The sequence below is a fragment of the Prosopis cineraria genome, unplaced genomic scaffold, assembly GCF_029017545.1.
Source record: "Prosopis cineraria cultivar Desert tree isolate PC_DT_omini unplaced genomic scaffold, ASM2901754v1 PC1, whole genome shotgun sequence".
Classification (NCBI taxonomy): domain Eukaryota; kingdom Viridiplantae; phylum Streptophyta; class Magnoliopsida; order Fabales; family Fabaceae; genus Prosopis; species Prosopis cineraria.
In genome coordinates, this window is record NW_026555332.1 from 35,410,241 (window position 1) to 35,424,320 (window position 14,080).

Below are 14,080 nucleotides of genomic sequence, written 5' to 3' on the forward strand. Positions count from 1 at the left end.
GGAAAAGGAAAATCGACAATATTTTTATTTCCCAGACTGCAGCATCATAATTTGTTATTTGAATAAAAGTGACTTCTTTTTATGAACTGGTCAGGATTGCAAAAGAACAAGAATGTATTACAAAGATCATTAGCAAAGTCTTTGCTAGGATTAATCATGATCCCTTACACATTGCTTGTTATCCTGTTGGACTCGTGCCTCGGGTGAAAGAAGTGATCTCATGTTTAGAGCTTCGGTCTACTAAGGAAACTAAAATGGTAGGGATTTGGGGGGCTAGTGGAATAGGTAAATCAACAATTGCAAGAGCCTTGTATGATTCAATTGCTGATCATTTTGAAGGCTTATGCTTTCTTTCTAATATAAAAAACGAGCCCTAAATGCCAAATGGTTTGCCACATCTTCAAGAGATATTACCCCGTAAATTAGTCATGGAGAAGGATATTAAACTAAGTGATTTTCATGAAGGAATACCAATCATAAAACATAGGCTTAGTCGTCAAAAGAAAATTCTTTTGATTCTTGATGATGTTGATGAATTGGTACAATTAGAAAGACTAGCTGGGAGTTGTGATTGGTTTGGTTTGGGAAGTAGAATTGTCATCACAACAAGGAATATATAGTTGTTAGTAAGTCATGCTCAATTTGAAAACATTTATCAAGTCAGAAAATTAAATGAAGAAGAATCTCTTCAATTACTTAGTTTGCATGCCTTTAAAAAAGAGAATGTGGAATCTGACTTCATAAAGGTTTCCAATTGTGCAATACTTTAATCTCGTGGCTTTCCATTAGCTTTAGAAGTCATTGGCTCTAATTTATGTGGTAAAGGAGTCAATCAATGGAATTTTGCCTTGAATCAGTTTAAAGCAATACCACATGAAAGAGTTTTGGATGCCGTCCAATCAAGCTATGATGCTTTAGGAGAATTTGAGAAAAAAAAAATTTCTTGACTTAGCATGTTTCTTCAATGGTGAGAAATTAGATGATGTTAAGTATAGGTTGCTATACCTTCGTGAAATCCAACTAGAATATGCTATCAAAGTGCTCATTAATAAATCCCTCATAAAGACTAAACAAGATTGTGTGATAATGCAGGACTTGATAGAAGATATGGGTAAAGATATTGCTTGTCAAGAATCACAAGATGAGCTTGGTGAACATAGCAAGTTATGGTTCTATCGTGAGATTTTTTTGCTTGGTCTAGTGCGGTTTAAGTCATTTTCCTTCCTTCCTTGCATACAGTGCCAAATGACTCCCTTGTTTTGGATCACAGTCTGCTCAACTTCACATCTATTGCTTTAGTTGCTGGAATTTTTGTTTGTTCGCACCTAGTAGGAGTTTAGCGAGGACCTAAACTCTTTTTGTTCTTGTGTGGTAGCACTGTTGGACCTTCTCCTTCCCTTGTTCAGTGTATAAGCTTCCTCTTCTTCTCTTTTGTGATGTTGGTGATTTAAGGTAAGAAGCTTTGACCATTAACTCCCTCGTTGTTGTGTGTATATGACTGGATTAGGATTGTAAATTATTCTCCATTTTTCTGCTGTGCATAAGAAACGTGATATTAGAAATTTGATTTTCTTTGAGTAATTAATTTGATTTTTATTGGACTAAAATTTTGAAGGAAGGCTGAATTATTCTAAATATGAATATTATACTATTTGGGAAATGAAATTTGCAGAAAAGGAAGTAGGACTTTGGTTAGAGAATTCATGCATGAAAGATGTTTGATAAAATGCCTATTTGTAGAGATTGTTTGATTTTGTATCTATAATAGTGATGGTTTCTCAAGAAGGATGATACGGCTTGGACATTAGTATTTATATATCTCAATTAGGTTTTGTCAAGGGGTGTATTTAAGAAGCTATCAGAATATTATTTGAGTTTTAAATTATTGAGAGTTAAATGGTTGATGATTTATAAAGTTTATTATCATTTTAGAAGTCATACTTGGATGTTTGAAAATGGTTAGGCAAGAGAATTAAAGGATGCAAGTTTTATTGAATGGTTTGGAGTGTCACATATTAGGTGTTTAGTAAAAAGTCTAATAAGAAACCTTTAGGTGTGGATTTTTGTTCACTGTCAAGCGTTACCGCAAGCGTACGGGTCGTCACAAGTGTAGAATATTCTAGAGTTATCGTTCTCACGAGGATTTTAGGTAAATGAGGGTTAAAATTCACTATTGAGCTTTGAGATAGGTTGAGCAAAATTAAGAGTATGTTTTTTTTTGTGTGAAAGTAACAAAAATCTGATTAAAATGATTTTAAAGCAATTAAAACTTGTTGAAACTTTGACTTTTAGAGATGAGGAACTAGGATTATCCTTCCCTTTTGTATTTCACAAAACTTAAATTAATTCCTCTCTAATATATTTTCAACAAAAATAAGTGTTAATCTAAGATTTTAATTCACTTGAAGAAGCTTTCTCAAGTCAAAATTAAGTATATTTGAAAATACTAAAACTTTACAATCTCTTGAAAATAATTAGTGAGAACAAATTTTAAGCACCAATCTTAATGTGACTATAAAAGGTTAATAAAATATCTCTAATTTACCAACAAAACCAACCATTTATCTTTGTAAAATTTCAAGTCCAATACTATCTTATCCAAGTTCTGTACCTAAATTAGCTCTCTCAAGCACAACTCAAGTGAACAAAGCAATATAAATGGTGATCAAGCACTTAAAATCATTAAACATATGACAAAATAAACACATATATATTATTAATTACAAAAAAAGAGGAATATTCAAGTATTAATCTATACAAAGGTTCGAAATAATCCTAGAACAAGAGAACTAGCTATTCATGTTCAAAAAAGAGCCATAAATGTTACAATATATAGCATCCATATCAGAAACAAAGAGAGAAAAGGGAAGAAAGAAGAAAAACCGAAGAAAATCTACTTGAATCTCTTCAAATCTTCAATCCTTGCCAAATCTCCTTCAAGAACTCCAAATCCTAGCAGAGCAAATTTCAAAGAATTTCTCCAAGTCGTGGTCTGAGGTTTGGAGGCACATTTATGGTTTTTCTACCCTAATTTTTTCATCCTGAAGCTTAAAACGCGCAGCAGAATTAAGGCCATGCGCTGCGACGTGTTGTCAGTGTGCCGTGGCACATGTGACAAAATGTGGATTTGCACCGCGGCGTGTTGTCATTGCGCTGCGTCGCATATGTATCTTCAGGACTCCAATCTCTGTGCCACATGCCGCGATGCACCGTGCATGTATCGTGGCACATGACACAGAGTCTTCAATCTTTTGTTTTGGCTCCCATTTTTCTACTATTCTGCTTCCATATGCATCTTCAATCATTGTTTGGCTCTATATCTTTAAAAATATCTAACATAAATCACCTGATATAGTAAATAAAGCTATGAGATCTTTTAAAGTTTAAAATCAAAGTCAGCATCTTTGCAAAATTCTCAATAAACTCTATTTTCTATGTCAATTTGAAATGACGCTCATTTTCCTATATTTAACCCAAAATATTTACAATTGATCTAATTTAGCACATAAAGTGTAGGAAAATGCACTGAATTGGCATTAATTTCAATAGGTTATCAATTTTATTCCTAAAACTTTAAAATTATTTTTATTATTAATTATAGTTGAGTGGACTCTCTTAAAAGGAGACTAGTTGATTCAAAAGCAAAGTTTATTAAGATTCCATTATATATTATAGGGTAATCATAAGTAAGGTAGCTCGATTGGATTGGAAAGAAGTGAATTTTGAGGTTGAAGGTGCTACAGGTAAGTGGACAGCGTCCCAACTAAATTATCAATTATTTTTCTTATTGAAATTTTATATTTTTATATAGATTATTCTATTGACAAGTAAGTTGATTAGTGGATACTTTGTTAATTAAATTTCTTCATTTTTAAGTTATTAAACAATGGTGAAGAATATTTATATTATGGCATATAAATGTTTTACTCTTATGTTATACACTTTCAAGATTGATAAAAATCATTTTCACTAGGATTGGTAATTTTTAATTATTCAATAAATGCAAGTTTGAGCATTGGATATAAAATTTTATTCTGGCAAGTTTTGAAGCCTAAGAACTATTCACGTGAGTTTGATTTCAAGAACAAAAATGATATTTTAATAGTGGTGATTTTCTTGCATGTTTAAAAATGAATTTGAAGGAGATTTTATATAGAACACTAGTTGCTAACGACAGTTCCGTTAGCCCTTGACGTGCCATGGTTACTAACTAGCTAGTTTAAATTTCGTGAGCTCTGTTCTCACGTTTATTATTCATAGGTTTAATACCTGCATTTGTTTTCATTAAATTCAAGAGGGAGGAAGGTATTCTCCCAATTGTGGTCAAAGCAATTGAGGAGTCAAGGATTTCTATTACTGTATTCTCTAAATCCTATGCTCATTACACATGGTGTCTTGATGTGCTTGCCACGATCATTGATTGTATGAAGACAAAGGGCAAATTGGTTTTCTCAATTTTCTACGATGTATGCCCCTCAGAAGTAAGAAATCAATCAAGAAGTTTTCGAGTAGCAATGGCCGAGAATGCAGAATATTTCAAGAATGACATAGAAAAGGTGCAGAGGTGGAAGTTGGCTTTGTCTGAAGCAACTTGCATGCATCATTGAAGCTTAGAAAAAGAGTATGTATTTACTTCTTTCTTTGAAATCAAAAAAGAATTTCTTTGGTGTTCGGTATAATTTTTTCAACAAAAACATATATAATTGCATAATTCACATTCTTAACTCATTTTATTTTAGAAAAGAAAAGAAAACATGTAATTGATTTCAAGCACATAAGTTGCATGTGTTATGTCATGGTTTAATGACACAGGATGCCTTTAAGTAAAAGAAAAGGAATGTTGCATTCAAATTTTGACTAGTTTACTTTGCACTTTTTAATGGCTGCTTGCAATTGAACAAATATAGGGGCATAGATGATGTTATCACACAAATTGTTCAAGCTGTTTCTTGGCACCTTCATCTAGAACATTTAACAAAATCAGCAATGTCAATTGGGAACACTATGGGTCATGGAGGTATTTTTCCCTCCAGCCTCCTTCTGTGTAAACATTATTCACATTCGTTCCCATATTAAAACATACTTTGATTTACTGCCTCATTGGTGAAATGTAGAACAACCACAAGATAGAGAAGAGCTCAAAGATGATACGTACTGGGATTTAAATTCAGTAAAACTCACAGAGTTAACCGAGAGAATCATGTGTCATCATGAAGGCCATTGATTGAATTTGAATCAGCTTAGCAATACGAGTTAGATGTGGACTGATATAAAGCCCAGATATATTTAAGTCCATTTTAAGTTGGGATCTCAATTAATTATGGACTTGATATGGATAAGTTAAGGACCAAAAAAAGAATTTAATTATAATATAGGATTTACATATTTCAAAATTTCAATCAAAGGCCAAGGCACTTACATTTAAATCAATGAAAATTATTATATACTTCCTCGATTGAAAAATATAAGATATTTTTTGAGAAGTTAAATGTTAAAAAATATAAAGTATTTGTAATGTTTGAAGATGTAAGTAATATGTCTTTTTTTTCAAAAATGCCCTTAATAAATGAATCACTTTACATTTATTTTTAAATGAAACAACATATCAAATAAGAATAAATATGCAAAGATGATCTTAGTTTGAAAGCAATTAAATAGTTTATTGGGGATGAGATTTGATTAAAAATACCTTTTTTTTGGGTGAATTATGCCTTATTTTTTTAATAGAGAGAGTAGTTAATAGTAAATTGTGGGTTGTTTAGCAATCTACACAAGTAGTCTCTTGCAATATTTGTTCCCTTGGTGTATGTCTATTATATATATATATATATATTTTGAGCAAAAAAGTTTATGCCTCTTATAGTTTAACGCATTATTATCTTGCAAAAGTTGTAGTTTAAGATTAAGTTATATCGCTAGCTGTGTATTAAATTTCCGTTAAAGTCATCATCAATAATACAACGAAAATGTCAATACTTTTTTTTTTTGTTACTAAAAATGCCAATACTAATATTGTAGTTTAAGTCAAGATTTTTCATTCTTGGCATAGCAAATACATTAATTGGTATGTTACGGGTTGACTAGCTAGTAAGATGCCATGCATTAATTTTACTTCATTCGCTAGTCTAAAGATGCATATTGAGAAATTACATGGATGTATGCTTTGTGTTTGTTTGTGCAAGGACCAAGACATTATGTATTGATCCTGAGTTTCGAAGATGCCTCGGACGATGTGTATAATGCTTTACATGAGAACAACATTAATGCTGTTAAAGATGTTGGAAGCATTGGATGGAGTGAATATTTGGACCCAACAGCTGTTAGAGCAATTGAAGAGTCAAGGATTTCAATTATTGTATTCTCTTATGAATTCTGTGCATATCCTCCATCAAGACTCGACGAACTTGTTATGATCCTTGATCGTATGAAAACAAAGGGCAAATTGGTTTTGTCCATTTTCGACGGTGTAAACCCTTTAGATGTAAGACATCTAATAACAAGGTGGGGAGCAGGAATGCAAATGCCTGAAAAATTGGAGAACTGGAACTTGGCTTTGTCTGAAGTAGCTTACATACCTGGTTGGAGCTTAGAAAAAGGGTATGTCTCTACTTTGAAATCAGAACAAGGTTTCTAATTAGGTGTATTTGCTTATAAGTTTTTAAATAAAAGCATAACTGCATAAATGTTCACAAACAAGCAGCGTACTGCAGTAGCAAAGGTTGTGACAAGTAATAGTAACCCAAAAAAAAGCACCGCTCTGGTGTGGATTTGATTCAAAAATCTAGTCAAGTACCAACTGCTCCCCCAATACTGATTAAAAGCATGTCAACAACTTATTATATTGCAATTAAGGAGGAGTAACTTTAATTGGAGAGAAATTGAGCTACCACATCTTTACCCTATATTTAAGACCAAGTAGGGTTTTAAACCTTTGCCCCATAATTAGGACAGGAGGGAGTATTTTGAGTAGTGCAAATAAAATTTATTTGTTAGAGGTTATTAATTGTAGGACTAGAGAGACAACATATGATTATTGTTGCCATATAAAATTACTTCATAGCATATGAATTTCTAACCCTTGCCTGCTTTTAACGGTATCTAATGTTGGTATAGAATTCAATTCCACATCTAAGTATCTCTTAATGTCATTCATAGATGCTATCGAATTAATTTAAATGCCAGTCTTTTGCAATATTCATTCACTAATTAACAAAATAGAAGAGGATACCTAATTTAACTATATGAGGCTAAAGAGTGTGTCTTTAAATATGTCGTGGTTTGATAACACGCAGGTTATGTTAAAGTAAATGAAAAGGGATTATTGTATTCAAATCTTGACTTGTTTACTTTATGCTTATTAATGGATGCTTGTAATTGAGCAATGAAGAAAAAGTTGACGTTATCTCCCGCAATATTGTTGACGGGGTTTCTTCTCACCTTCGTTTTGAACAGTTAGTCAGCATCACGAGTCATCATCAAGGTTTTTTTTTTTATCCTTCTTTTTTTAGGTATAGCTAGATATTAAATGTGGATACCTTTTTCATTAGATATTTGAATATTAGTTTGTCAGGAATTAACTTCTTTTACTAGACCCAACCCTATTTGTTGGTCCTTCCTCTTTTCTCTGTGCGTTACTGTTGATATTTTATTGGAATGTCTTATTGTGGGCTTCTACTGATTGAATTTCAATCAGTTGTGCAATCCGGGTTAAATTTTGGAAGTGGGGTTGTAATGCTTCTTGTTGATGGCATTCATTATTGTGGGCTTCCTCCAATTGAACCGTAATTAATCAAATTTTGGAATATGGGTTAGATGCAGACTGGTGAAGTCGGTTAGCGTTCAAGTGATCCATTTCAGTTGGGCTTATGTACATCTCAAAGAATTATGGATTATCAATAATGTGGATAACTGTTTTGCTCCTTAATTTTGGCACTTGGAAGCGCCACTTAGAATGATCTCTCAACTCTCATCAACAATTGCTACCAGAGCTATTTAGATATAAAACAATTCAAATTTGGGTTAGAGATTCCGTATTAAAATCACAATTTCAGATTTTTTTTTCCATTATGGCTTCACAAACCTAGGTATATATTTCAAAACTGGACAATAGATTATGCCTTTATATATGGTTCCTCAATTTCATCACCAGCCTAGAGTTTATATTAAGACATACCGTGCTTTACCACCCTAATTGTGAAATGTAGAACTACAAGACAGGGAAGAGCTTTAAGATGATACAAATGGGAATTCAAATTCAATGAATTTTGCAGACTACAGGGTTCACAAAGAGCATCATGAGTCAATTAAAGGTACTCCCTCCCTCCAACCTTGATTATAAGAGAAAATTTTAAAGGTTGTGGTGTCCTTTTATAAGGCATTTTACAAAATTTTAGGAGTAATCAATATTTTTTCCCTTAAAATTCCCCTAATTTATGAATCCAAAGATTTGGCCTAATGGAAAGATGGAAATGATGATGAGCATGAATAGAAAAAATAGAAACAATTTTCAGATATTAACCAATTTTAACTTTTTTGACATGTGTAAAGTAGGTTTTTTTTTAACTTTTAATAAGGAATGGAATTAGTTTTTCTTTCTTTTTGTGCGTTACATTATTCTTGTTGGCGCTTCTTATTGCCTGGCACTAATGGAATTTTAATTCGTTTTTCAATACGGGTTAAATGTTGAGCTGTAGAGCGCATCAAAGTTTAAGCTGGTACATGATAAACTCATACAAATATTTTTTTTTTCTTACTGGGCACATACACTAACAAATTTTTGTCCATTTATGTTTTATCAGCTGGTATATGATATTTTTTCCACATTAACAATTGGTAACAAAATTGAAATTCGAGTTTAAGAGCAAGCTGAAGATCAAAATTTGGAAAGAAAAATCATTTGTGATTATATGGTTTCACAAGCCTTGGTGATTTGTCTAGTAATTGTCCAGCCACAGCGAATCTGATCAAAGGTGATTGAAGAAACCCCACGTTGTGACTTTTGTCGTAAATTAAATGAGTAGTAATCTCAATACAAATTACATAGCTCACAGTTTCTAATTAAAAAATAAGTTAGGATAAGCATTTCGCTACTCTAATTAAAAAAAATTTGGTGAAACATTAATCTTTTAAAATTTTTTACGTTTTTAATTATATTTTCATTAAATATTAGATATAAATTTTTTAATAAAAACAATTCAAATTTCAATGCATACATTACAATTCAGCAATATCTCTTTTGGCGGTATTTTTTTTTTAATCAATTCCCGTTTATGTTTAATCTCTTTTTCTTGTTTTTGTTTAGTTGTGGGTCAGTTGTTATTTTAGGACTTTATTTTTTTTTTTTTGTTCTAAAGGCCCATCTGTTTGTACTTTATTGTACTTTATATATTAACTTGTATAGTTATTAAAAAAAATATAATGTGGCCATTTCAATCTGAATAAATATATACTTATTATTTAAAAAATTGAATACATCAATTTTTATGAAAAGAAATAAATGAAACTTCTAGAAAATGTACCTAATACACCATATTTTGTATAAAATAAAACTTATAGAAAATATCCTATATTGTGCTTGATAAAGACCAAAAAAGGGCCATGTCTTTTTGTAGCAGCTGTAAGTGTCACTACATACACTACAAAAAAAATGACTTTCAATGGCGACACTAAAAAGTCACCACTAATTCTCAACTTTCAATGGCGACAGTAAAAGTTGCCGTTAAAAGTGTGACTTTCTGTGGCGACATTTGAAGTTGCTGCTTAAATAGTGACTTTCTACAGAAATAAGATATAGTCACCATTGATTGTTAGACTTTCAGCAGCAACAAGTGCATGTCACCGCAGAAAGTCACACTTTTTAGTGTCACCGCTGATTGTCAACATATTTTAAAAATATGTTATGCTTTTTTAAAAAAAACTTATGTTGTACATTTCTCGCCGCTGGAAGTTGAGAATCATCGATGACTTTTTAGTGTCGCCGTTGATTGTCAACATAGTTTAAAATATGTTATAATTTTTTTAAAAAAATTATGTTTTAAGTTTTAACGACAACATATAAGTTGCCGCTGAAAATTGAGAATCAGCAGCGACTTTTTAGTATCGCCGATGATTGTCAACATATTTTAAAATATGTTATAATTTTTTTTAAAAAAATTATGCTGTAAGTTTCAGCGATGACATACAAGTCGCTGCTGAAAGTTGAGAATCAGCAGCAACTTTTTAGTGTCGTCGATGATTGTCAAGATATTTTAAAATGTGTTATAATTTTTTTAAAAAAAAAACTTATATTGTAAGTTTTAGCGATGACATACAAGTCGTCGCTGAAAGTTGAGAATTACAATGACTTTTTAGTGTCGTCGCTGATTGTCAACATATTTTAAAATATGTTATAATTTCTTTAAAAAAACTATGTTGTAAGTTTCAGTGGCGACATACAAGTCGCCGTTGAAAGTTGAGAATCAGTGATAACTTTTTAGTGTCGCTGCTAATTGTCAACATATTTTAAAATATGCTATAATTTTTTAAAAAAACTTATGTTGTAAGTTTCAACGGCGACATACAAGTTGCAGCTGAAAGTTGATAATCAGCGATGACTTTTTAGTGTCGTCGCTGATTGTCAACATATTTTAAAATATGTTATAATTGTTTTAAAAAAACTTATGCTGTAAGTTTCAGCGGTGACATATAAGTTGCCGCTGAAAGTTGAGAATCAGCGACGATTTGTTAGTGTCGCTGTTAAAAATGAGACTTTGAGCGGCAACTTTGAATGTCACCATTGAAAGTTTGATTTTGTATTATCATCGTAATTTTTATTTTTATTTATCTAATATTTAACATTTTAAGACATTAATTTTGTTGTATTATTGTAATTTTATAATGAATATATAAAATAACTAATGAGTTTTCATTTAATATATTTTATGGTTAAATTGTAATTTTAAGATAAGGTTAAAGTATTATTTAATGCTAATGAGTTAAAGTAAAGAATTAAGCCAAACCATATTATTTTACGTGCGTGTTTATATTAAAAAATTTACAACTAATGTTAAGATTCAACCGAGGTTAGCAAACTAAGGTTAGCAGAAAAGTCAGTAAATGTAATATGATTTATGTTTGGATATGTTTTTTTTAGAAGTCTGTTAGATAAATTAAAATTTATTTGGATAATTTTATTCAAAAGCCAGTTGAGATGTTTAATGGCCAAAATAAACATGAAATTTTTAATATATATTTTTTTGACTTATTAATAACTAAAAAAAATTAAATTTAAAATTATAACTAATAAGTAAAAAATATTAAATATTCAAGATAAAAGAGAAGAGAGAGAAAGCATAAGTCATCAGATCAAGGTAGAAGTCAAGAACACTACTTGTTTATAATAATTAAACATGTGATACTTAAATTTATTCATTCATAGAATGATATTTCATCTAATCTAATTTTTTAATTTAAATTCTACAGTTAATACCAGTAACTTTAAAGCTTGATGCTAGTTTAGAAATATAAATAATTATAAACTAATGTCTAATCATCAATATTTTTACTATTTATTCTTAGATATTTTTAATATTATAATTATAAATATGAATATTAAAATAAATAATATAACAACCTCAAGATGTAAAAAAAAATAAATAATACAAATGATATTGTATCAATTATATTTATAGTTTACTTTAAACAAAATAAATAATATAATTTGTAATTTTATAAATTAAAAGAATTAAATTAAAGTATTTAAGGATAGTAATGATATTTTATAATATTTAATATTTAATATATATATGTGTTTGTATAGTTTAATAATATGTGTATATATATATATATAATTATGCAATAATAGACTACAAGTTCATTCTAGCTCAGTGGCAAAATGGTTAGACACAAAAGGAGGAGGTCATAGGTTCAAACCTTGGAGGAGACAACTTTCAAAATGAAAATATAAATTGAAAATATAAATTGGTGACATGATGACACATGACGTGTGGTGAGAGCGACACATGGAGAGTGATATGGTGCCACATGGCGTGAGGTGGGGTGCCACGTGGACGGTGACGTGGTGCCATGTGTGTAAGTGAATCAACATTACTTTTTAGTGGCGACAAAAAAGCTGCGCTAATTTGTAGCTTCTATGGCGACAAATGTTGCCATTGATACTTAACATTCAGCGGCGACTATTTTGTCGTCACTGATGCGTGGTTTTTGCGGTGACAAAATGTCACCGTCAATTTTTTAACTTTCAGTATTATCAGTTTAGTAATATAATTTAGTAAAATTTGCTTCTAATCAAGAAAGAAAAAATATATAAAAATAATCATATATTACCATCATCTTAAAAACCATGCAACCAATTATGGGTGTAAATAAGAGCCTGAAAATTATCAAAAAGAAGAGTGTTTCAGTATTTTATAAGAACACGTGAACCAATGCTAAATGTAGATTCACTTGTAACTGCAGTGATTGAAATGCTAGGCATATCATTTGCCATCTTTGAAATAATTGGAAATCTACCTTTATTAGTATTCTACCAATTAAGGACATCCAACTCTTGATATACATGAGGCTCAAGTATTACTTCATCTAGATAAAATTCAAGCTCAAACTTGCTGACAAACATAAAATCCATACTTGTATAACTAATCTAATCTTGCATCATGCAAAAATTTGAGGTAACATATGTCTTAAAAAAAATTAAAATAAGATTAAAAATATAAAAAAAAACTTACATCTAAAAACCCTTGAACATTACTTGTTTTTGTTGAAGCACTAGAAGTAATGGAGGATTGAGCTTGATATCCATGTGTTGGCATTGTTGAACTTGATCTAATCCCAATATCAAAAATAGAAGTCATCTCTTTATATTGATTGAAAATATATTTCAATTTGCTTTGGATATTCCCAATCCTCGCATGGCAACTTATAGGATCAATTTTTAGCATACATATACTATATCGTTTGAAGATTCATTTATGGATTAAGCATAGCTACAATTGCAAGGATAGTGCTATAATCATTCCAATACTTATCAAACTTGTATTTCATCTTTTTTGGCCATTTCACAAATCATAAGATCACCATTGAACATATTTTCATCGAACAAGTCGAATTTTTGACACTTGAGAGAAATACAAATTTCAAGTGGGATAAGATGACCTAGACATCAACCTTATCATAACATCAAATGGTGTCAAGAAATTGCACATCTCCTCTCCTCTCCTCTACTCTTCGTATGTTAGGCAAGATGTGAAACTTGTATCATGGCAAAATAAGCTGGTAAAAGCACGAAAATATTTTAATGCACTTTCAAGTGTTGCAAAAGTGAATTCCATCCAGTGGGCACGTCTATTCGCAAGCCCATTGAACAATCAATTTTACCAACTTCTTCAACACATTACTTGAAAGCAATCATCCTTGCATCCGATCCTCTCACATACTTAATGTTGTCCTTAATCTTGTTTAAAGCAGTACTTTTTACTTTCAAATCCTGTTGAACTATCAGGTTTAAGATATGGGCATAGCACCTTATATGAAAAAACTCCCCTTCACAAATCAAGCTTGCACTATCTTGCAAAGCTAGCCACTCTTTCAATTTCTCTTGCATATTATCATTTGCAGAAGTTCTAAAGTGATAAAAAATACTTTCTTATTGATCCCCTACTCCACCAAATAATTATATACTTTTCTAGCCAATTCTACTATAGAATATGGGGTTTCTATGTGACAAAAAGAAAATATTTTACTATTTAACATCCAATTTTCATAAACAAGATGAGTAGTCAAACATAAATAACCTTTAGAGGTTACAGCTGTCCAATAATTAGATGTCAAGGAAATTTTTCCAACACTATTTAATAATTTTTGTTTCAAGGCTTCTTTGTGCCCATGATATACTTTCATGACATCACTTACTACTGTTTTTCTAGTAATGCACTTCACACTAAGATTCAAGACAGTAAAATAATGACTAAACTATTTATATTCAACAATAGAATAAGGCAAATCATGTTCGATTATCATCATAGACAAAGAATGTCATGCTCCTTTTCATCAAGTTTCCTAGACCTCAATTTTTCTTCTTTGT

General features: G+C 30.8%; 1 protein-coding gene across 1 annotated transcript; it reads left to right on the forward strand.

Annotated features, from left to right (window-relative positions):
- Positions 1–4,913: 4,913 nt before the first annotated feature.
- LOC129292871 (disease resistance protein RUN1-like) lies at positions 4,914–6,634 on the forward strand. Its single transcript, XM_054930577.1, has 2 exons — positions 4,914–5,017; positions 6,183–6,634. The coding sequence occupies exons 1-2, from the start codon at positions 4,987–4,989 to the stop codon at positions 6,632–6,634; spliced, it is 483 nt and encodes a 160-aa protein (XP_054786552.1). The 5' UTR covers positions 4,914–4,986.
- The last annotated feature ends 7,446 nt before the right edge of the window (positions 6,635–14,080 follow it).